The 25,804-nt window shown below is 38.1% G+C and overlaps 1 protein-coding gene across 8 annotated transcripts in view; it reads left to right on the plus strand.

The window, feature by feature from the left end:
• XKR9 (XK related 9) overlaps positions 1-25,804 on the plus strand; it is a 185,426-nt gene that overhangs the window by 127,181 nt on the left and 32,441 nt on the right. For 4 of the 8 annotated variants that reach the window (XM_021942416.2, XM_021942417.2, XM_009213186.2 and 1 more), the window contains one exon: positions 6,459-7,154. The exons of 1 other annotated variant lie outside the window; for it this stretch is intronic. In XM_021942416.2, the coding sequence (XP_021798108.1) occupies positions 6,459-7,087 (629 nt within the window). In that variant the 3' untranslated portion in view covers positions 7,088-7,154. Of the gene's footprint in view, positions 1-6,458; positions 7,155-25,804 lie in introns of those variants that run through there. 3 more of the 8 variants (XM_017962095.3, XM_017962094.3, XM_017962093.2) reach the window with 1 other exon arrangement.

Raw genomic sequence — 25,804 nt, forward strand, 5'->3', positions numbered from 1 at the left:
ATTATTCAAGTCAGTCTTCCCCAGCATTTGGGGATCAGAGTTTTTTGTTTGTTTGTTTTGAGACCGAGTCTCTCTCTATCACCCAGGCTGGAGTGCAGTGGCATGATCTTGGCTCACTGCAACCTCCGCCTCCCGGGTTCGATTGATTCTTCTTCCTCAGCCTCCTGAGTAGCTGGGACTATAGGCGCACACCACCATGCCCGGCTAATTTTTATATTTTTAGTAGAGATGGGGTTTCACCATATTGGCCAGGCTGGTCTCAAACTCCTGACCTCATGATCTGCCCGCCTTGGCCTCCCAAATTGCGGGGATTACAGGCGTGAGCCACCATGCCTGGCCTGGGGATCAGGGTTTTTAAGGACAACTTAGTGGGTAGGGGAAGCCTGCGAGCTGGGAGTGCTGATTGGTCAGGTCACTGATGAAATCATAGGGAGTAGAAGCTGTCTTCTTGTGCTGAATCAGTTCTTGGGTGGGGGCTACAAGATCAGATGAGCCAGTTTATTGATCTGGGTAGTGCCACCTGATCCATCAAGTGCAGGGTCTGCAAAATATCTCAAGCACTGCTCTTAGGAGCAGTTCAGGTAGGGTCAGAATCTTGTCACCTTCAGCTGCATGACTCCTAAACCATAATTTCTAATCTCATGGCTAATTTGTTAGTCCTACAAAGGCTGTTTAGTCCCCAGGCAAGAAAGAGGCTTGTTTTGGGAAAGGCCTGTTATCTTTTTTTAAACGAAAAACTAGAAACTATGCTCCTCCCAAAGTTAGATCAACCCATGCCTAGGAATGAACAAGGAGAGCTTGGAGGTTAGAAGCAAGATGGAGTTGGTTACGTCAGGTCTCTTTCACTGTCTAAGGTGTAATTTTGCAGTGGCAATTTCAGTCCCTCTCTTTAGGTTTTATACCTCTTAATCTTAAGGTGTTGGCTAACGAAGATGGAAAAAGGGCGAAGACTTCTCTAACTTATTCCTGCTGATCAGGGGCATAGTGGTGGTAGGTGTTGACCCCAAGGTGAGAGGAGTGGAACCACTTTGCAACTGTCTGATCATATTCACACAGAGCAGGCTGGGCTTCCAAGGGTTGCATGTTAAAGGCGTTAGTATTGTCATCTATAGTTTTAGTACAGCATTTAAGGGAGTAGCATACTATAAGCTAAATGATGAGCTCTAAGATAAGGAGTGCAGTTCCCAGTTTTAAAAGTAAAAATCTGGGAGCATTAGTTTGGGAACTTGTAGCCCACAAAGAATTTAGGATTTTGTCCAAACTGCAGAAAAAAACTCAAGAACAGTTAACAGCAGGTGTTCTATAGTTTTTTCTTTTGAAGCATAATTTTTCTCTCTCCAGTCCCCATTTTTATGAAAAACAAATCAAAATAGAACTAATTTGTTTACAAAATGAACTTTAGTCTTATTGTAATTGGCCTGATTATTGCATACAGTGCGGCAAGATTATTTTTCACATAGGCTTTTTAAAATTGGCTTTGGTGGAACTCTGTTCCATAGGGAATCTCAGATAAGATTTTTTTAAAGCCGAGCCCAGCCATGGTCTTGTACCTCAAATACCTATGAGCTGGGAAAATTCCTCTCCTCTTGAGGTCCCAGGATAACTTGGGGCTCCTAGGCCTGTTAGAAAGTGACATTCTTTTCTTACCACAGGTCAGGAACCTTGTACAGGGACTGTGTAGACAGAGTATGAGGCCAGATTTCCCTAGGGGCTGTTATTGGCTCTATAAGTCAACCTTGATTATTTAAAGAAAGTATGCCATTCCAGTCAAAGTCTTGGTAAAATAACCAGTTTCTCCAATTGTGTCCTGTTACAAAAGAAAACAGATTCTTACTGCACTTATGCAAATAACTATACTGCCATAAGTTGAGAATACTCACAAATAGTTTCCAAATTCTGGATAAATTAGGTAGAGAAACAAATATGCTCCAAATTTTGTTCATAGGAATATATTTTACTAAATTGTTAAAAGCTGTAAATAGCTCAAAAGTTTTGTTGGCTCTGGAAACAAAAAGGATCAGCAATGTTTTATGCAAAAAAGTCAGAAAAAGATTACTTTAGTCTTCTAATAGTTCAGTTAACCCCTGTTCTGCTTGATATTCATGAATATTTCAGCTCTCCATGGGAGTCTTGGAAGTTTTTTCTCTTTATTCTAATGTCATAATCCCCAAAGTTATAAGAAACTTGCATTCAAGAGCACCTGTCAATGTTTTATAGCTGATTAGGAAACCACCATTTAAAGAGGATCAAAATAAGGCAACAATTGCCTATGGATGACAAAAAATCTTAAGGCAGCCATAGTTAAAGACACAATTGACAAGAAAATGTGTTACCTCTGTGGCACACAATAATTTAACATAATTATAATTCTTAATGATATCATATACTAAGTCATATCAGAAGTGTAGGAGTTTCACATAATTTTGGAGCATATACCTATAACACATTTACACAAATATAGCCCAAAGAAAGCCAAACACCATTTTAAATTTGACAGTGCTTCCTGTATGATTTTTATACCAAATAAGCCAACACATCATTTTTGGACTTCAGGGGACCTAATGTCTAAAGGATTAATTAGGTCAGAAAGTGACATACCTTATAATTTGATTTGGAAAGTTTGTCAGATATCAAAGGCATAAAACACTGGATATCACAAAATGGGATCACAGTTTGTTTACTTATCCGAGGTGGTAACTCAAAAAAAATATTTTTAAAGCAAAACCCTTTACTCTGATAGAAGAGTTTTAGTTTTCCAAACAAGACCCAATGGAGATAGCAAGAGGCCAACTAATATCTTGTCCTTCCTCCCCCTTTTTCCCTGCCATTTACCCAAAGGGGCAAAAAACCCCCTTTCATTATCTTTTAATATTACATAAAAATCTTTTTCAAATGAGAAAATGAAATTTCATGTTTGCATTAGTGCATCTTCAATGTTAAAGCTAGTTTTTTATATAAAATATTATAAATCTATATAGTTTAAATTAGTTTGACCATAAGGTAATATTTTTATAAACTTTTTTAGAACCCTTTACAGTTTTCTCCATAGAGCTCTTTTTTTTCTAAAGAAAAATTCTTTTAAATTTCTTGTTACCAGACTCTAGCCAGAAGAGCCAATATTTCTGGCTTTTGAATTCTACCACAAGTAACTTTCCACATGAAATTAGTAACTTTTAACTAAGGTTATAACTTAACCATGGATGCATAAAGTGTTTTAAAGAGATGGTAAGCATTTTTTTAAAAAAGAAGATTTATAATCTCCCCAAGGATAGTTCAGAGAAAGGAAAATTCAAGACAGGAAATCAGAAGTGATTGTTGAGGGGAAAAAAACCTTAATATGTGGCAAAGTTACACACATAATAAACCAGAGAGAAGTTATTCCGGAAGCCAAGAATTGAATCTGGACTACCATTGTCAAAAAACAAAGCCTTAGCTACTGAGCTACACAGCATTGAGCAGTTTCTATTCCTCTTCCCAGAAGAAGTCTAGAGCAGTCAATTTCAAGCTTGCAAAGGCTCTTGATTGCTTAAGATAATTTTAGGGCTATGATATGAACCGTAAAATTTCTGTCCTCTGGATGGCAGAAACCAAGGGAAAGTATCCCCACATGGTTGCAAGGTTTAAGTTCTTAAGGACACAAAACAAGATAGAGAAATTTCATCCAGTATTGGTTTCAGGGACCCACAGCAAAGTTTGTAAATGACCAGCCTGCTGGGGCTGGCTTGAAAAGCAGCCTTATAGGGGCCCTAAACCCTCATTGTATCCTGTGATACCTATTACAGAATAACACAGAAAGACAAATTCTTAGCACACAGCACACCAGATTTGCTACAGCCTAAGGCTAGTTTCACAAATCCTTTTTTCTATCAATCAGACTCATGCAGAGGAGACAAATAGTGATTTCTACCATTTACATACACACATAGAGAAGGAGCGAGAAAGAGACCAGAAACTTGGCTGGTAAGAATTTCATATGCTTTTTTTTTTTTTTTTTTTTTTTGCTGGCATACCAGGTTTCCAGGTTCCTTTTCTCTGCAGCTTCCAGAAGAATGGAGCAACTTTTGATGATCCGGCTTGATGTGCCATAGCTGTGGGGTTCCAGCCACTTTACAAAAGCCACTTTTTCTGTCTTATGGAATCATAGACAAAAGATTCTCAATTTTGCAAGATGTTGCCTAATGGGCTGCATGAGGAACCGAATTAACATTTTCCATTCTAGCAAAATACACATAACAAAACAGACACCAGTCACCTCATTCAGCATACAATATCAACCTGTCAAAGCTCAAACTTTCTCCTGTTGGTCCCCTGTTGACTTTGATCTGCTCTAGGTGGGGAAGGATGACCTCTGAATGGTAATTCACAACGGGTGGTCTCTGGGCAAGGTGAAGAGTGGATAGTCACCCTGAGACAGGCCTGTTGAGCATTCTTTCAGGCTCATGGAATGTAACCAGACAAGGAAAGTTCTCTGAGTTAGGACTGTGGAACTTCTGTAGACAATTCCTTCTGAGATCCCCTCCACATGTACAAACATACGCTAAGACAAGAAGGACAGAAGGCCTTCCAAATCAGATTCCTAATCAAGAACTCCAAGAGTATCTCATCCAAACTATCCTCCTATTCTCAGTCTGAGAAATCTCCCTGAAATCTTCCTGACTGAGGAGAAGTCTCCTGAACCAAGACTTCCTACTAGTTAGGGAGAGCCAACCATGACTCCCCAGGAGCTGAACTGAGACAGACACCCCCCAGTGGGGCTATAGACAAACCAAGACCCCCGAAGGAGCTGAATTGAGATAGACATCCCATGGTGGAGCTACAAACAGATACCCCACAATGGGGCTGTGGACAGACACCCCATCATGGGGCTACAGAACCATTTGGGAGAAGGAAGGAGGCATTGGCAGTGCCTAGGATACTCACCAAACCAGACACCTTGTAATGGGGTTACAGCTACAGACACTCTGCCATGGAGCTCTAGATACCCTGTGAGGGGGCTACAGTAATGGGATGTCTTACCAGGACTATTTCTTTATTATAGTTAAATCCATGCACATTGGGTGGGCAGCACTGCCAAGAGTAGTAGAGTCAGCCCCCAGTCCAAGAGAACTAGGCAGCCACTTGGGCTGGCCTCTGGATCCATTGCCAGAGTGGGACTACTGAACCATGTGCTGGTAGTCACAAGGGCATTGCTGGATGAGGCCCCAGATTTGTAACCACCCAGTGGGTTCACCTTGCCGCTGTGTGGACAGAACCAATTTATCATGATGGGAATTACAATAGAGAAAGAGTAATTCATGCAGAGCCTTCTTTGCAGTAGACTGGAGTTTTATTGTTACTCACATCAGTCTCCAATAAAGTTTGACTAATGAGGTACAGTGGTGTATGCTAAAACCAAGAGAGCATGCAAATGCATTTGTAAAGGTCCTGTCCTAATTTTCTTCATCAATAGATAAATTTTTGTAAGTCTGCCTTTCAATCATATTATATAGAAAGTGGTAGGCCAGGTGCAGTGGCTCATGCCTGTAATCCCAGCACTTTGGGAGGCTGAACTGGGTGGATCATTTGAGGTCAAGAGTTCAAGACCAGCTTGGCCAACATGATGAAACCCCATCTGTACTAAAAATACAAAAATTAGCTGGGTGTGGTGGTGTGGGCCTGTAGTCCCAGCTACTTAGGAGGCTGAGGCAGATGAATTACTTGAACCTGTGAAGTGGAGGTCGATACTGCACCACTGCACTCCAGCCATGGTGACAGAGTGAGACTCCATCTCAAAAAGAAGGAAAGAAAGAAACAAAGTGGCAATTAACTTACTTTTCTGTTATTTGTTGAGAAAAAATGGGGTGGAGATGTAAATCCTACAGAAATTTGTAAGTTTTAGAACATACTCATTCACTTGTTTCAATATCTTCAGGATATGGGAAGTTGGGCTTGTTTAATATCTCATATTAAATTTTCTGTTTAGCCCTCTTTCTCTCTCTCTACCCCTCCTCTTCTCCTTCCCTTACCCCTGCTTGAAGCTATTATCTTTTAGTGAATTGGGTGTATGCCTAAAATCGCGGTCAAAAAACCTAGAAAAACTAGGATTATAAGTGTAGTCTCTTAACTCACAGAGCATATCAGTTGCTCAATAAAATTTTTCCCATGAATTAAAAAAAATCATAATAAAGCAGTCTAATATAGTGGATAAATCTATCCATTTTGGAATCAGGTTCAAATCTCAGTTCCGCAACTTGCTAGCTTCGCAGCTTGGGTCAAGCAGTGTATCTCTCCAAGCCTCAGTTCCCTCATATGTAATATATGATGTATTAATGTCTACTTCAGAAGATTAGATGAGATGAGTAAAGTACCTGATGTGTTTGTGGGTGTGTGTATGTAGATATAGCATGTATGGGATATAGTAATTTAATATTTTATTATTATTCCTATAACAATATCTTTTTTATTTTTTTGTTTTGTAGATGCGGCTACCATGGTCTCTTGCTGTGCTATTTCTTGGTCAACTGTTGATTATCAAGTAGCTTTAAGAAAATCCTTACCTGACAAAAAGCTTCTTAATGGATTATGTCCCAAAATCACATATCTCTTTTACAAGTTTTTTACATTATTATCGTGGATGCTGAGTGTTGTACTTCTACTATTCTTAAATGTTAAGATTGCTTTATTTATGTTGTTATTTCTTTGGTTGTTAGGTGTAATATGGGCATTTAAAAAGAACACCCAGTTTTGTACTTCTGTAAGTATGGAATTCTTATATAGGATTGTTGTTGGATTCATTCTTATCTTTACGTTTTTTAATATTAAGGGACAGAATACCAAGTGTCCAATGTCTTGTTATTATATTGTTAGGGTACTGGGCACTTTGGGCATATTGATTGTATTCTGGGTTTGCCCTCTCACTATTTTTAATTCAGACTATTTTATACCTATCAGTATCACTGTAGTTCTTACTCTTCTTCTTGGAATTCTTTTTCTTATTGTTTATTATGGGACTTTTCACCCCAACAGAAGTGAAGAAACAAAATGTGATGAAATTGATGGAAAACCAGTTCTAAGAGAATGTAGAATGAGATATTTCCTAATGGAATAAGCTATTCATTTATGATATATATTTTCTTATATTTTATTTCATTGGTTAGTAAAGAAAATGTGTATTATGTGAGTGTATTGTCTCTTATTTTTGCCACCTTTAATTTGAAATTAATTCTGTGAAATAGGTACATAGTAGTATTTTATTTTTAAAATTAATTTCTCATTTGGTTTTGAAGATCTTGGGTACTCAGATATCTTTCTGCTGCCTGGTAGAGCTGCCATCTTGAGCCTGAAATGTAAGAAATGGTCTGGTTTTCATAATGAGAAGGCTGGAATTGAGCTTCCTTCCCATTTTTCTTCCTTGTTCCTGAACTAATACTACTGTACCTGTTGTGGAGGACTGCAAAAGGGAGAGAAAAGCAGAACACTTTATGATTTTTTCCTTTATTGTCTTCAGTGCATATATTTGCAATTGGGGACAGGTTGAGTAGAGGAAAAGGGAAGGAAGGGAAAGAAGAAAACAAATTTTTAGCATCTGCTATGCTTTCATCCATGAAATCTCCAATTCATAAGTACGAAAGAGAATTGGTATGCATTTGAGAGGTTTGACATTTCATTATTTACTGATTTCCTAGCTTGTCTGAATTAATGCACTCTTAATTATATTATTCCTATTTGTGCTAGAATAGTTGTATCTAAGTCATATTTTTAAATTGTTTTTATTTTTAAAAAATTATGGTAAAAACATATAAAATTTACCATCTTAATCACTTTTGCGTGTATAGTTCACCAGTGTTAACTGTATTCACCTCGTGCAACAGATCTCAAGAACTTTTTCATCTTGTAAAGCTAAGACTCTCTATTTATTGAACAAATCCCCATTTCCTCCTTTCCCAAGTCCCTGGCAACCATGATTATAATTTTTCGTTTCTATGAGTCTGACTACTTTAGATACCTTATTGCTATGGTTTGAATGTGCCCCCAAAATTTCATGTGTTTGAAACTTAATCTCCAAATATGTATGTTGATGGCATTTGGAAATGGTGGGGACTTTGGGCAGTATTTAAGATTAGATTAGATAAGGTTATCAGGATGGGTTCCCCATGATGGGACTGGTGGTTTTATAGGAAAAGGAAGAGAGACCTGAGCTAGCACACTCTTGCCCTCACTATTTGATGCCCTCTGCCACGTTATGATACAACAAAGAGGCCCTCACCAGATGCCAGTGCTATGCTCTTGGCCTTCCCAGGCTCTAAAACCATGAGTAAAGTAAACTTTTCTTTATAAATTACCCAGTCCCTGGTATTCAGGAGAAAACACACTAAGACACATATAAGTGTAGTCATATTGTATTTGTCTTTTGTTACTGGCCTATTTCATTGAGTATAATGTCTCTGAGCTTCATATTTTAGCATGTGACAAGATTTACTTTTTTTTTTTTTTAAGGCTGAATAGTGTTCCATTGTATGTATGTGCCACATTTTCTTTATCCATTCATTCATTGATGAATGGATTGACGAATGGATATTTGGGTTGCTTCCACCTCTTGGCTATTGTGAATAGTGCAACAGTGAACTTGGATTTACAAATACTTCTTTGAGATAATGCTTTCAGTTCTTTTGGATATATACTCAGAAGTGGGATTACTTGATCACATGGTAATTCTGTTTTAAATCCTATTCAGAAGTAGGATTTCTTGATCATATGCTAGTTGTGTTGAGGAACCTTCATACTGTTTCCATAATGGCTGCACTATTTTACAATCCCACCGATAGTGCATAAATGCCCCAGTTTCTCTATGTCCTCACCAACACATGTTGTATTCTGTTTTTTTTTTCTTTTGATAATGGTCACCCTAATGAATATGAGATGATATTTCTTTGTAGTTTTGATTTGGATTTCTTTAATGATTGGTGATGTTAAGCATCTTTTTATGTGCTTATTGGCCATTCATATATCTTCTTTGAGAACTGTCTATTTCTAAGAGTATGTAAATAATTTCTATAACTGGACAACAACAAAAAAGCCTAAATAACCTGATTAAAACTGGGCAAAAACTCAGTAATATGTCCCCTATACTACTCTTTGAGAAAGTTAATCAGTGTGAACCATATACTCTTGTAGGAGGCAGGAAATCTTTGGTTTACCTTGGGCACATAATTCTTGTATAATTACATAGCTCCCTGTTTCTGCATGTTTGGTGTATATGTTTGCATGTATGTTTGTGGGGTGAAGGTGAGAAAAGAAGTTAAGCTGCTTGGTCTCCATTGATTGCCTTTTCTCTTGAGTATGGGTTACATTTTCACGTTTGCTCATATGGCTACTATTTTTGAATTGTGTCCTTAATGGTATGACTGATACATTTTAGATCCTCTTGATTATTTTTGTTCTTCAGAGGAACATTTTTTTTTTCTTTTCAGCAGGCAGTAACTTGAACTTTAAGCTCTGAACTCTAAACAATCTTTATTTAACCTTCAGTGGGCTGCATAGGGTGTTCCCTTATATGCATAGTTCAAGGTCAGCCTAAAATTTGGGCAGAATTAATATATGAAGTGAGACTTCCTTTCTGTTGGTTCTATTTTTCTCCTAGATTTTCCACCTCATTTTTCAGCAGTTGTGGTCATTGCATACTCCATTCTCTGGGCCTTAAAACCACTAAAACTGTAGGTTTTTAAATCTGGATTTTGTGTAGTTGATGTGCTGAGTGGGGTCTGCTCTGACTCAGTGCCATTCCTTCTTCCAGATGTCGACCACTCTCCAGTGTCTGCTTGCTTTTTTTTTGCTGTCAAGTGCTTTCAGGTAATTGTCAGTATTTTGTCCAGAGTTCATAGTGGTTATTTGTGAGAGGATTTGTGCAATAAGAGATATACCCACCTTCTTATTAATCTATAACATTTTCAGTAATCTTTCTGTAATATTTGCCAGTCTTTCTGCCAGCATTTTGGGAGGCTGAGGCAGGTGGATCATCTGATATCGGTTCAAGACCACCCTGGCCAACATGGTGAAACCCCATCTCTACTAAAAATACAAAAATTAGCCCGGCTACCTCTAATCCTAGCTACTTGGGAGGCTGAGGAAGGAGAATCACTCGAACTTGGGAGGCAGAAGCTGCAGCGAGCAGAGATCATGCCATTACACTCCAGCCTGGGTGACAGAGCGAGACTTCACCTCAAAAGTAAAATCTTTCTGTAATATTTACTTGGACAAGATGTATAAAGCTTTTTAAATTTAACATTTAGTTCTCTCTCATCTCTAATGACCCTGATAAAAACTGCAATATAGATATTATTATCATCACTACCCTTTAACTGGGAGAACCAAGGTTCATAGAGTTTAAATAATTTGCCAAAGTTCACACAGATCAAATCTCAGGATTTTTCACCTCAAATCCAGTTGATTTTTTGTGAAACCATGCTGTCTTTATCTGATGAATAGGTTACCTAGAGCTATGCTAAGTTATGCATGATTTAAAAATTACTATTTTTGTGATAGAGTCTTGCTCTGTCACCCAGGCTGGAGTGCAGTGGTGTGATCGTGGCTCACCACAACCTCAACCTCCTGGGTTCAAGTGATTCTCGTGCTTCAGTCACCCAGGTAGCTGGGACTACAGGTGTGTACCACCATGCCTGGCTAATTTTTGTATTTTTAGTAGAGATTGGGTTTTGCCATGTTGGCCAGGCTGGTCTTAAACTCTTGGCCTCAAGTGATCCACCTGCCTTGGCCTCCCAAAGTGCTAGGATTACAGGCATGAGTTACCATGCCAGGCCTAAATTATTTATTTGCCTATGATATAATTTTTAAAAACGTTTAGCCTACATATTTTCCAGCTTTAGCTCAAGGTAGAGCTGGAATTGTGTCTCTGTTAGCTTGAACAATCCCGTTAACAATATATGTAATGGGAAAAAGGGTAGGAAATAATATATTATACATCTACTAAGGAGTTCGAATGCTAAGTATCCCACAGAAACATAGATTAAGTATTCATTCCATCCAACAAACGTTTTCTTATTGGTTTTATAGCCAAGAAATAAAGGGGAAGATCCTGGTCAGATGTTTTGGCTAAATAGTAAGCTTTTAAAATGAACTTTTAATATAGAATGAACTTAATTAATTTTATCCTCTTATGTTCTATATGGTTCGGTCATGGCTTTACAACACTTAAATTTCCACAACTAAATTATGAGATTTTTCTAGATTATTATGTGCATATAAGAGGCCTTTTGAAATTTAAAAAAGCATAAAAATAATTATGAGCAATATTTTCATAAAAGAACACTCATATGCACCTATATACATTCACATCTTCAAATATGAATACTATCCTCATAGACTAGTGGTTCTCAACCTTTAGTGTGCATCAGAATCACCTGGAGTGCTTATTGAAACACATTGCTGGCCCCTATCCCGAGTTTCTTTTTAGCAGGCATTAGGTAGGACTTGAAATATGCATGTTTAAAAAAGTTCCCGGATGTTGCTGATGCTGGTGTTCTCCCCTCCCTTCTTTGAGAATCCACGTTGACTTTTGAAGGCTATCAGTTAATAACTAGTTTCAAAACAGCCACTAGAGGGCAGTGGAACCACAGAGAAATTGGACGTGCTGCTTAATTTGTTCCCTGGTTTATATGATCAACTATATATTGCTGCAAGCCAGGAGAACACCAAAGCCAAACATTAATTTCTAGCACAATATCTTGATGCTCATTTCCAATTGTAAATCTTGTCCTTGTAATTGTGGGGGTCAGAGATATATAATACGTCTCTAACTCTGCTGGCTGATGCCCCACTTAATGATTATAATAAATTCAAAGTTGGACTTTTCTAGGTGAGCATTTGCACATATACATAGTAGTCTTTGGAGTTAACATGAACCATTTGTGGTTTCCCAAAGAGGCTATATTTTGCTATTAGATCTAGTTTGTTATAGAGATGATTATGTAGTTAAATGGTATCCTTCGTTTTAAGAGTTGTGCCTTTTATTTTGTGAAAGTGGGACTTAAGTACTTTTAAAAAATGTTAAACAGAATATAATACATAATTATATGTTATATACAGTAAAATAAACAGCATGTAGTATATAATTATATTCCATAAAGAATATGATTATACATTCATATCTTCAAATATGAATACTATGCTTCTCATAGACTAGTGGTTCTCAACCTTTAGTGTGCCTCAGAATCACCTGAAGTGCTTATTGAAACAGAATAAAGAATGTAGAATATAAAGAATATAATTATATATAATATAAAATATAATTATATATAAAACATAAAGTAAAATATATTATAAATGTGTTATATACAAATATATAATAAAATGTATAAAATATAATATATAAAATATAATTATATATTTTAATTATATTCTTCATCGAATATAAAGATCACAGAGTATAGGGAATTTGCAGTTTCTTTCTTTTAGATATATTGCTTTGATAGTAGGAAAGGACTAGAGGAAAATGAAAAGATGTAGTTTGCAGAAATGTTGTATTTTCTTTTTGCCTAGACTGGTACAGAACTTGAAAGTTTCTTCACTGCTGCTGTTGCTGCACTTTAAAAACTCTCTCTTGATAGTGCTACGGTTTGAATGTTTGTCCTCTCCAAAACTCATTCTTAAACTTAATCCCCAATGTGGCAGTACTGAGAGGTGGGGCCGGTTTTTTGTTTTTTTTTGTTTTTTTCCAGATTCAGCAGTATATGTGCAGATTTGTTACATGGGTATATTGTGTGATGCTGAGGTTTTAGTGTCTATTAACCCAGGTATTAGTGATAAATACCCAGGTATTAGTGATAAATACCTGGGTTGATGCCATGTCTTTGTTATTGTGAATAGTGCTGAGATAAACATGAGAGCAGGTGACTTTTTGGTAGAATGGCTTATTTTCCTTTGGATGTGTACTCAGTAATGGGATTGCTGGGTTGAATGGTAATTCTATTTTTAGTTCTTTGAGAAATCTCCAAACTGCTTTCCACAGAGGATTGATGGTCATGAAGGCACTGCCTCATGAATGGATTTATCCATTCATGGATTAGTGGATTAATAGGTTAATACATTAATGGGTTATCATGGGAGTGATACTGGTGACTTTATAAGAAGTAGAAGAGAGACCTGAGCTAGCATAGTCAGCACCCTTCCTATGGGATGCCTGTATGGCCTTGAGACTCTGCAGAGAGTTCCCACCATCTATAAGGGCCTCACCAGATGTGGCCCCTTGACCTTAGACTTCCCAGCCTCCTGAACTGTGAGAAATAATTAGTTTCTTTATAAATTACCCAGTTTCAGGTATTCTGTTTTAATCAACAGAAAACAGATTAAGATAGATAAGTAGAGTCTTAGACACCTTTCTGAGTAGTCTTAATTCTTGGCTTGAGGCAACAATTACTTTCAGTTGCAATGTAGAAATTTTTATTTGAAGTCCAAAGACTGGAGTTTGATTCCTAGATTTGACATTATTTTTTGGATGATGAGTCATTTAAGTCCCAGTTTCTGCATATGTAAAATAAGAATTACATATTTAATAATAATAATAATGTCTCCAAGGACTGTTGTGAAAAATCAGTGAGATACTGTATGTGATGGTGTTTTGCAGACTGTTACTATCCCTGAAATTTTATGTTTTTGATATTCTTTCACCAATATAGTATTATTGAACTTGATTTGATGTTGTTATTATATCTTTGTAAAATTACTTCCACATGTACGAGATAGCAATAATTATATAAAAAATTTTAGAATTAAATTAATGACAGTGGCAGCCCATCTGGAATGGTCTCTGTGAAGATGTGGGCTGCAGCGGGGGAGGTGTGGCTGAGGCTGCCCTGTTCTGCAGAGCCAGCGGGGGCGGGAGCAGGTGAGAGCCCTGCCCTCTACTGAGTCAGTAGGGCAGGAGACCTGTGCTCCTGGGTGCAGCTGTAGCTTCCCAGCTGTGGCTCTAGACCTGGGGATCCCTGCACTCTTAGGGGCCCAGGAAGCCCCCTTCCCCCCACAGGCTTGGAAGTGCCCACTTCTGCTTCCTTGTCTCTCCCCACTCCCGGCACCTTCTCTGGTGTGGAGCAAAGTTGTAGCCAAGCCTGGGTGCTATTGTGACCTAGCTGCATGTGTGAGCACTCAGAGAGGCACTAAAATGCTAGCCCCCTGCAACCTTGGCTCCCTCTAGACTTTGGGTGCTGACGAGCATTGGAGGGAGGCTGGTAGGGGCTGAGGGTGGCTCTGTGCAGGCCTGCAGGTGCCCCTTAGCATGAGGAGCCTGGGCACTGTGGATGGCATGTCGATGGCAGGAGGCAGACAGGTTCCTGGTGGAAAAGGGCAAGTCCCCAGTGAAACCCCGCCATCTAACCAGGGACAGCTTGAAGCCTGGAGGTCAGGCTGTGAGTTCTGGGTAGAATCCACTGCCCAGATGAGAACTTTATGGTGCTTTTTTCCATGGCTGCCCATTGACCAATCAGCAGGCACTTCCTCCTTTCTGAGCCCACAAAAACCCCAGACTCAGCCAGACTAACACAGACATTGGGACTATAAGCTGTGAGAAGGAGCTACCTACTTCAGGTCTCCTCAACTCTTGAGGATGACCTGCCTGCCTAAAGGAGCTACCCACCATAGCTCTGCTCTCTGCTGAGAGCTGGACACTTACCTGGATGACCTGCCTGTGGAAAGGAGCTACCCACCATAGGTCTCCTCTCTGCTGAGAGCTGGACATTCATCAGAATGACCTGGCTACAGAAAGGAGCTACCCAAAGGAGTGACCCACTTCAGGTCTCCTGAGAGTTTTTCTGTTGCTCAATGAAGATCCTCTCTGCATCGCTCACCCTCCAGTTGTTTGTGTATCTCCTTCTTCCTGGATGTGGGACAAAAACTTGGGGCCTGCTGAATGGTGGGACTGAAAGAGCTGTAATACAAACGGAGCTGAAACATGTTCCATGCTTGCCACATTGTGGGTGATGAGAAGGAGAGAAGAGCTGTGGCCCTTCCGGGAGTCCAGACCTCAGGGCTCCCCAGTCTAGGGCTGTGACACACTGTAACACCCTCTTTGGAGTTCTGTGGTTACTCATGCCTCCAAGCTTTCAGGTGCCACCACATTTCCTTTATCTAGATGTTGGTGCCTGCAGCAGAAGCCACTTGTGTTACATTTGGTCCAGTCACAGCCTCACATGGAGCCGGCATCTATGCCAGTGCCTGGAGCTGCCCCCCTGCCACAGCTGGCATGCCTGGCTGTGCACAGTGGCTGGACCCATGCTTGCTCACTCACACACCTCTCACCACTCAATGCCTGACTCACCCTTGGCAGGCATTGGATCCAGGCCGGTAGTGCGAGTTGAGCGCAGCCTGCCAGGCCGTTTGGGTGGATGAGCCCAGCAGGTGCAAGCAAACCCCAAGCAGAGGCATTACTGGCCACAGAGGTTTCTGGCTGGTGACAGACCAGTCACCCTAGGGTGTCACTGTGACTATATAACAAATAAGCTGAATCCTTTTGCGTATAACATCTTAGTTTTTCATTAGACTGTTGTGTGTTGTATTTATTCCTGATATTTAGAAAATATAATCTACAGAGACTGTTAAATACAAGTAGTAGTAGTGATTAGATCAGGAATAAGGCTTAAGTTGCAAATTATTTTCTGGGCTTTGGAAGTATGTATAAATGCGTGTGTGTATGGTGTGTATATGCATGAATCCACTTATGTGCATGGTAGGATTTCATGAAGTATTTAATGATAAATATTATTTCTCTTATTTTTTCTGGACTGGAGCCCCTTTAGCTATGGTCGCTTTAAGGTTAAACAATGGTTTTATTTATAGTTTTGTTTTGTGTCTGGTAGTGTGTCTTGCTAACTAGAATATAAGCTCATATAGATTAGGGATTGCATTTCTGTGTTGCTCAGTGAACTTTGCATGGAATTTCCAAGGGTTACTATTAGCAGCAGAATACTGTTATTTTTTCTAAGCTCCTAGATAATTGAATGGAGTATATTTTTTTCCCTAGGAAAATCATCCGATTCCACTATGGGAGCAATAAATCAATCCATCAGCATGTGCTTTGGAGGGCTGTCTATGTATTCAGCAATGTTCTGGGATAAGTCTTAATAAATACCTGTTAAATAACTGATTGGTTACCATTCCAGAGGAGTAATTTAGGTTTTCGTGGTATCTGTAGATGTGCAGCTTTTTAAAAAAAATGCAGGTAAAATAACTTTTTTTCATTTCTCCAAGGATATGAAGATTTCCATTGGAGTCTGCTCTTCCTTTTAGAAAACAGCTTTCTTGAGACATAATTAATACAATTCAACTGTTTATTTAATACAATGGTTTTTAGCCTAGTCATCAAAATAGACTAAAACCATTAAACTTTTCTAATCTCTAACTATCACCACAATCAACTTTAGAACATTTTCATCACCTAAAAAAATAAACTCTTACTTTTATCCTTTCTGTGATGGTTAATTTTATGTGTCTATTTGGCTGGGTCATGGTGCCCAGGTAAGTGGTCAAAAATGTTATTATGGATATTTCTGTGTAGATGTTTTTGGATGAGATTAATATTTAAACGAATGGACTTGGAGCAAAACATTTTGCCTTCCATAGTGTGGTTGGGCCTTATCGAATCAGCTGAACACCTGAAAAAACAGATGACTTATCTCCCTCAAGCAAGAGAGAATTCTGGCCTTCAGACTTGAACTGCAGTATTGGCTCATGCTGTGTATAGCCTGCTGGCCCACCCTGCTGATTTTGGGCTTGCCAGCCTCCATAATTGTGATAGTTATTATTATTATTCTTATTTTTGAGACGGAGTCTCACTCTGTTGCCCAGGCTGGAGTGCAGTGGCACAATTCAGCTCACTGCAACCTCCACCTCCCAGGGGTTTAAGGGATTCTCCGGCCTCAGCCTCCCAAGTAGCTGGGATTACAGGCACCTGACACCATTTTCTACTAATTTTTCTACTTTTAGTAGAGATGGGGTTTCACCATGTTGGCCAGGCTGTCTTGAACTCCTGACCTCAAGTGATCTGCCCAACTCAGACTCCCAAATTTCTGGGATTACAGGTGTGAGCCACCGTGCCTGGCCTGTGATAGTTAATTTTAGGTATCAACTTGACTGGGTAAAGGGATACTCAGATACTTTGTAAAGCATTATTTCTGGGTATGGTTGTGAGGATACTTCTTGAAGAGATTGACATTTGAATCAGAGGACTAAGTAAGGATGATGTGCCCTCATCCTCCACAATGTGTAGGTATCATACGATCATTTGAGGGCCTGAATGGAACAAAAAGGCAGAGGAAAGATGATTTGCCGTTTCTTCTGGAGCTGAGACATCTATCTTCTCCTGCCCTTGGGCACCAGAACTTCAAGTTCTCTGGCCTTTGGACTCAGAATTGTAACAAAACCTCCACACCTGCTCTGTCACCCCATAGTCGCGAAGTAAAAATTATACCACCCATTTCCCTTGTTCTCACACCTTTGAACTTGGACTGAGCTATGCCACCAGCTTCCCTGATTTTCCAGTTCGCAGACACAATATTGTGGGACTTCTCAGCTTCCATAATCACATGAACCAATTCCCATAATAAAGCCCGTCTCATGTATCTGTCTTTATATCATATTGGTTCTGTTTCCTTGGAGAACCCTGATTAATACAATTGTGTAAGTCAATCCCTTGAAGCAAATCTCTCTATATATTCATCCCATTGATTTTTTTGTCTTTGGAGGACCATGATTAATACAACTCTTGCTCCTCCACCCCATTTTCCCTCTCACTGATTCCAGTCCTAAGCAACCACAATCCGCCTTCTGTCTATTGATTTCCCTATTCTGGACTTTCATATGAATAGAATCATATAGGATGTGGTCTTTTGTGACTGGCTTCTTTAAAACACAATATTTAAAAATTTTGATGAAGTCTGTTTTAATCTGTTTTCTGTTGTTATATCTGAATACCAGAGTCTTGGTAATTTATAAAGGAAAGAGGTTTATTTATCTTACAGTTTTAGAGGCTGAATGGTTCAAGATTGAGTGGCCTCATCTGGTTGGCTTCTGGTGAGGGCCTCATGATGCATCATAATGTGGCAGATAAGATGAAGGGGAAGTGAGCATGTGCAGAGACCAAACACGAGAGGCAACCTCACTTTACAATCCACTCTCATGATAACTAATCCAGTCCTGTGAGAGTGAGAATTTACCCCTAAAGGGCATTAATCCCTCTTAAGGACCTAATCACCTCTTAAAGGCACAAGCTCCCAACATAGCTACAATGAGGACCATGCCTCCACATGAGTTTTGGTGGGGACAAACCATAGCAAAGTCCAATTTATCAGTTTTTTTTCATGTGCTGCTCAAGATTTTGGTTTCATATGAAAAAAGGTCATAAAGATTTGCTCCTATGTTTTCTTCTAAGACTTTTATAATTATATGCCCTTACATTTAGGTCTTTGATCAATTTGGAGTTGATTTGAGTGTGAGATAAGTGTTTATTCTTTATTCCTTTGCCTATGGCTATCCAGTTACTCCAGTACCATTTGTTGAAAAGACTATTCTTTATTCATTGACTAGTCTTGGCACCCTTATCGAAAATCAGTTGACCATAGATACATGGATTTATTTCTGGCCTCTCAATTCTGTTCGACTACTCTATATATCTATTCTTTTGTCAGTACTACACTATTTTGATTACTGTTGCTTTATACTAAGTTTTGAAATTGGGAAGTGTGATTCCTCAGTTTATTATCAATTTTCAGCATTATTTTAATTGTTCAGAGTCCCTTGCAATTTCATATGAATTTTAGAATCAGTCACTTCCTGCATATAAATTAACTAGGATTCTGATAGGGTTTGCATTGAATCTATGGATCAGTTTGGGGAATATTGCCATTTAAGCAGTGTTGAATATTTTGGTCCATGAACATAAAATGTCTTTTCTGTTTATTTAAATGTTTTGTTTCTTTCAACAATGTTTTTATAGATTTCAGAGTATAAGTTTTGTACTTCTATTAAATTTATTCCTATGTGTTACATCCTTTTTGATGCTACTGTGAATAGAATTGTTTTCTTAATTCATTTTTGGATTGCTCATTGCAAATGTATGGAGATACTGTTGATTTTTGTATATTAATCTTGAAGTCTTGCTGAACTTATTCACTAGCTCTGATAGTTTTTTGGGCTACTTTAAGATTTCTGCATATAAGATCATGTCATCTGCAAATAGAGATCATTTGCCTCCTCTTCCAATTTGTATACCTTTTATTTCTTTTCCTTTTTTAATGCCATGTCTAGAACATCAGTACAATGTCAAATGGAAGTGGTGAAGGTTGACATCTTTGTCTTGTGGCTTATCTTAAGGGGAACCATCCAGTCTTGCACCACTAAGTATGATGTTAACTGTGGATATTTATAGATGCTCTTTATTAGGTTGAGGAAATTTCTTCCTATTCCTATTTGTTCAATGTTTTTATCATGAAAGGGTAATAGATTTTTTTTCAAATTCTTTTTCTGTGTCTATTGAGACAATCATGTGATTTTTGTTTCTTAGCTTACTTATGTGACATACTACATTATTTGAGTTTTGGATGTTTAACTTTGAATTCTTGGTGAAATCTCATTTGGTTATGAATTTTCTCATTTCTCATCTCCTTCTGATACTCCCTTTATGTGCATGTTGGTGCATTTAATGGTGTCCCATATTTCTGTGAGGGCCCGTTTATTTTTTCCTCATCATTTTTTTTTCTCTCTGTTCCTTTGCTTTCATAATCTCTGTCAATTTATCTTCCAGTTTACGAGTTCCTTTTTCTTTCAGTTCAAACATCCTGTTGAGACCTTCTAGCAAATACATTATTTCAGTCATTACACTTTTCAACTCCAGAATTTTGATTTGGTTCCTTTTTTAAAAAATTTATATTTATTGGTATTCTCTATTTGGTATAACATTGTCAATACATCTTTCTTTACTTCTTTAATCATGCTTTTATTTATTTATTTATTTATTTATTTATTTATTTATTTATTTATGATGGACTCTTGCTCTGTCACCCAGGCTGGCGTGTGGTGCCGCGATCTCGGCTCACTGCAACTTCTGCCTCTGGGTTCAAGTGATTCTCCTGCCCCAGCCTCCTCAAGTAGCTGGGACTATAGGCGCATGCCACCACGTGTGACTAATTTTTGTATTTTTAGTAGAGACAGGATTTCTCCATGTTGGCCAGGCTGGTCTCAAACTCCTCACCTCAGGTAATCCGTCAACCTCAGCCTCCCAAAGTGCTGAGATTACAGGTGTGAGCCACTGTGCTCGGCCACTTTCCTTTATTTCTGTAATGGCTACTTTGAACTATTTTTCTGTTAAATCTGACATCTGGTTGTTTTGACAGGAAATTTATGTTGTTTGCTCTCCCACCTCCCAGAGAATGGATCTTACTTTCCTGTTTCTTTGCTTGCCTCATCATTTTTTGTTGGTAACTATTTTTGATAATATAGCTACTCTAGGCACTACCCTGGGGCTGGTTATTGTTATTTTCTTTTTATTTGTTTAGCGATTGGCTAGATTATTAAAGTCCCTCCCTTGTTCTCTCTGCTATATGTCTCCCACCCCTACGTTGTTAAGCCTCTGATGTTGTTCCTTAGGGAGACACAGCTTTGAGTATGCCCACAATTAGCTTGGGATGACGGCAGCACCGGTAGGGCTCTCTCTCACTCTTTCCCTGACCACACTTAGCTGTTAAACTCCAGTAATTGCCGGACTATTGCTCTATTGTTTATAATAATGCCTTGGAATATAAATTTCTCTATACACTAATCCCATCAAATTGTGGTTCTTTGGACAGAAAAGTTTCTGAGGTCAATGTATAATATTTGTTTTGATGTTGACAGGGCTCATTCCAGCTGTCTTATTCCCCAGTTCTTTCTTGCAAATTAGCTGCCTTTATAGTTTAGGCACCCATTTAATAGGAACTTTTTAAAAAATATGGGATTACCCAGATAATGTGGAATCAGAGATGCTCTGGAAGACCCAGGTCCCAGTTCAGTTCTTTCTAAACATTATCCTATGATATAATGGCAACATTTTTGTTGTTCACAAATAACAGCTGTATTTAGACATTGCTCTCTTAAGTCAGTCTTGATGACATAATTTCTTTGGTTTAAGATTAGAGTAGTTCAATAGCTAGCATTTTAAATTGTCACTCGCTGTCTATTTATATTATCATCAATAGTGAAGCCAGCAGGCATGGGCAGTGAAGTTATAGAGTAATAGCAAAGCTCTCCTTATATGGCCTTACCATACTGGCCCTTTAAATGGAGCTGCCTGGTCGGTTTAGAAGCAATCTCTAATGTGCTCGCTGTGTTACTTGTGACTGTTTAGGATGAATTATGCAGAGGTCTACCTATCATTCCGACAGGCAGGGATCCTTCAAGAAAATTTCCCACTGTAAGCTATATTATGCAAATGACTATTTTAATTAAAAGCCTTGTTCCCCTTCCTTTTTATGGCTGGTAGTGCCAGGACTGTACAGAGACTTTCAAAAGTCTCCAGAGTAAAAAGTCTTTCCAGTTTTTAGTCATAAATGGGTTTGGTGTTTTGCTAGAATTTTCTTGCCAAATGTCTTCTATTTGATAGAAGAGAATGCAAGCTTTTAATCATGGAATTTTTAAAAACAATTCAGGCCCATGCAATATGCAACTGGATGTGCATTGGGCCAGGTACATTAGGTATTATTAATAGGACTCACTTTTCAGGAAATAAGAGCTATTTTGAAAAGCGGGTAGAGAGAAAGGAAGGAAAGAAAAGGAAGAAAAAAAGAGGAATAATTTTTCTAAGGATATAGTTTAGTTACTGCATGCAGATGATTTTCCTCCTTTTTATTGTGAGATAGATTTGGAAATAATCTGTCTGACAGATCATGCATCATGCCTGGCCTTGTCATTTTAATACAATAGTAAATAGAAAACAAATGTTTTTTTCTTTGAAGGTATGGTTATGACATCTTGCAGAAGTATTTTCAGTAGGTTAAATTAAAGATAATAAGCTATTTCTTCTTGTTTTGACTACTGTCATTGTGTAGGAGAGGGACTGCATTCCATGGACTTGTTTTAATTACCCTATTGGTATTTGCCGTGACATCTGGTGGCATTGCTGAGCTCACCTGATGGACCACAAAGAACTCTGATTTATGAACCCATAACTGGGGTTCCAATAAACATTTGTCAAAATAATGTATTAGTTCAAACCAAAGCCTTTTTTATTTATTCATATAAAAGAGCACTTAACTTTCAACAAAGAATTGCCTATCATCAAAAACACTCTATAAATGAATCAAATTTATGAAGACATGGTTCTAGAGGGTGATTGGTCAAAGACTACAGCTTATTTTAACCCTTTGGAGGACTTAGAGTTCTAACTTGTCTGTTTCAACCATATTCTTTATATTTTTGTTTTCAAATAATGTAGATTTTAATATTCACATGTGACTTGTTACAGAATGAATCTAATGACCTTTAAAAATATTTGTTCAATTATCAAATTAGCGTATCTTTAGCAGTCATTATTCTATAGCTATTTCAAATTCTGTTAGGACAACATATTTTTTACCCATTCTTATTCAGTTTACTTGTAAGTAAGAATAAAACACACAGTGCTCTCAAACTACTTTGTAAAGTGGTAAGGCTACTGATAAGGGAATTGTAGTCCATCTTTATTTTTAATATTCAGCTATTTTACCTATTTGCTCATTACTGATTAGTATTTGTTTCTTTTGGGGTAAATAAGATAGGTAATTTATACAGTATGTACACCTTAGAGTCTTCACACTTGTAGAGTGACTTGTTACGTAGCACTTTGTGAGGTATTATTTTAATATTTAGTAGTCACTATGCCTTTTTTATTGTGGTAAAATATATGCAACTAAAACTTACTGTTTTAACAATTTTTGAAGGGTTTTGCTGTGTTTCCCAGGATAGCCTCAAATGATCCTCCTGCCACACAGCCTTCCCCGTAGCTGGGAGTACAGGCAAATGCCACCATGCCTGGCCCATTTTAGCCATTTTTAAGTGTATAATTCAAGTACATTCACAATTATACAACCACCACCACTATCTATTTCCTGAGCTTTTAAAAAAATTTATTTTAAGTTCAGGAGTACATGTGCAGGATGTGCAGGTTTGTTACATAGGTAAATGTATGTCATGGGGGCTTGTTGTACAGATTATTTAATCACCCAGGTATTAAGCCTAGTATCCGTTAGTTATTTTTCCTGATACTCTTCTTCCTCCCACCCTCTGCCTTCCAGTAGGCCCAGTGTGCATTGTTCCCCCTGTGTGTCCACGTATTCCCATCATTTAGCTCCCAGTTATATGTGAGAACATGCAGGATTTGGTTTTCTGTTGCTGTGTTACTTTTCTAAGGATAATGGCCTCCAGCTCTATTCATGTTTCTGCAAAAGACATGATCTTATTCTTTTCTATGGCTGCATAATATTCTATAGTGCTTATATACCACATTTTCTTTATCCAGTCAACCATTGATGGGCATTTAGGTTGATTCCATGTCTTTGCTATTGTGAATAGTGCTGCAATGAACATACGCGTGCATGTGTCTTTATGGTAGAACACTTATGTTCATTTGGGTATTTACCCAGTAATGGGATTGCCTGGTTGAATGGTATTTCTGTCTCTAGATATTTGAGGAATCAGCACACTGTCTTCCATAACAGTTGAACTAATTTACACTCCCACCAACAGTGTAAAAGTGTTCTTTTTTTTCACCACAGCCTCACCAGCATGTTATTTTTTGACTTTTTAATAAAAGCCATTCTGACTGGTGTGAGATGGTATATCACTGTGATTTTGATTTGCATTTCTCTAATGATCAGTGACACTGAGCTTTTTTTCATATGATTGTTGGTCACATGTGTCTTCTTTTGAGAAGTGTCTGTTCACCCCACCTTTTAATGAGGCTGTTTGCTTTTTTTCTTGTAAATTTGTTTAAGTTCCTTATAGATGCTGGATATTAGACCTTTGTCAGATGTAGTTCGCAAACATTTTCTTTCATTCTGTAAGCTGTCTGTTAACTCTGTTAATTTTTTTTTTTCTGTGCAGAAGCTCTTTAATAGGATCTCATTTTTCAATTTTTGCTTTTGTTGCAATTACTTTTGGCATCTTTGTCATGAAATCTTTGCCCATGCCTATATCCTGAATGGTATTGCCTAGGTTTTCTTCTAGAGTTTTTACAGTTTTGGGTTTTACATGTAAGTCTTTAATCCATCTTGAGTTGGTTTTTGTATATGGTGTCAGGAAAGGGTCCAGTTTCAATTTTTTGCATATGGCTAGCCAGTTCTCCCAGCACCATTTATTAAATAGGGAATCCTTTCCCCTTTGCTTGTTTCTGTCAGGTTTGTTGAAGATCAGATAGTTGTAGGTGTGTGGTCTTATTTCTTCGTTCTCTTTTCTGTCCCACTGGTCTGTGTGTCTTTTCTTGTACCAGTACCATATTGTTTTGGTTACTGTAGCCCTGTAGTATAGTTTGAAGTTGGGTAGTGTGATGCTTCCAGCTTTGTTATTTTTGCTTAGGATTGCCTTGGGTATTTGGGCTTTTTTTTTTTTTTTTTTTGGTTCCACATGAATTTTAAAATAGTTTTCTCTAGACTTGAACATTTTTAATCATCCCAAACAAAAACTATATAATCATTAAACAGTAATTTTCCATCCCCTCTTTTTCCCGCCCCTCGTAATTTCTGTTTCAGGAGTCACCAACCCCTGGGCAATGGACCGCCAGTTTGTGGCATATTAGCAACTGGACTGCACAGTAGGAGGTGAGCAGAGGGCAAGTGAATATTACCACCTGAGCTCCACCTCCTGTCCCATAAGCCACAGCATTAGATTCTCATAGGAGCATGAACTGTATTGTGAACAGATCCAGTTTGTGTGCTCCCTATGAGAATCTAACTAATGCCACATGATCTAAGGTAGAACAATTTTATCCTGAAACCATTCCCTCACCTCCCCTGCATCCATGGAATTTATTAAAAGTGTCATTCTTTCTGTTCAGTAATACAGTCATCTTAAGTTATGGTATTTTTTGAAAATAATGATATATAAAGAGGTTAGTTTCAGCTGTTCATGTCAACAAATATTTAAAGAGAACTAATTGTTTTCTAGGTGCAGTGATGTCATAAAGATAAATAAGATATAATCCCTAAATTTTAGGGGACCCTTGCAGTTCCCAAATCTTAATAATTCAGCCACTAGTAATAGTTTCAAGTCTGCTGTAAAACTCAATGAACTTTATTTATTCGTGTTACAAAGCAGAAATAGGTTTTTCATACTTTTGTTATTCCTCCAATAAAATATATAGAGACACTATTGAAATCATGAATTGTATGTGGTGGATTTTTTGGTAAAGGAAGGTTGATCTAATGGTCTTGTGACCAGATCCTGAATAATTTTGTGACTAGAGGATATAAAAAGGGATTTAATTGTATAGTAATTCCTACCATTTATATGATCTAAGCAAAAAGGAATCTCAGGCTGTAGTCTGTGAGAAAGGGATGAAAAGAGGGAAAATTGTGGGCTATAAAATGGATTAAGGGGTCTTTGATAGTATAGTTTCTGCCTAGAATTTGAGTAAGAGCTCAATACATCTGTGGGTAGAATGAAATTCATTCTACTTCAGAAGCATGATGGTTAATTTTGAAAAATATCCTGAGGCGGTGGCCTTGCTTACTTAGTCTACATGTTTGTGGACTCTTTTGGCCTTTGTAGAATAGAGCAGGGATCATCCAGCTAACATCTTTCAGATAACTCTAAGGTG

The sequence above is a fragment of the Papio anubis genome, chromosome 8 (assembly GCF_008728515.1).
Source record: "Papio anubis isolate 15944 chromosome 8, Panubis1.0, whole genome shotgun sequence".
Classification (NCBI taxonomy): domain Eukaryota; kingdom Metazoa; phylum Chordata; class Mammalia; order Primates; family Cercopithecidae; genus Papio; species Papio anubis.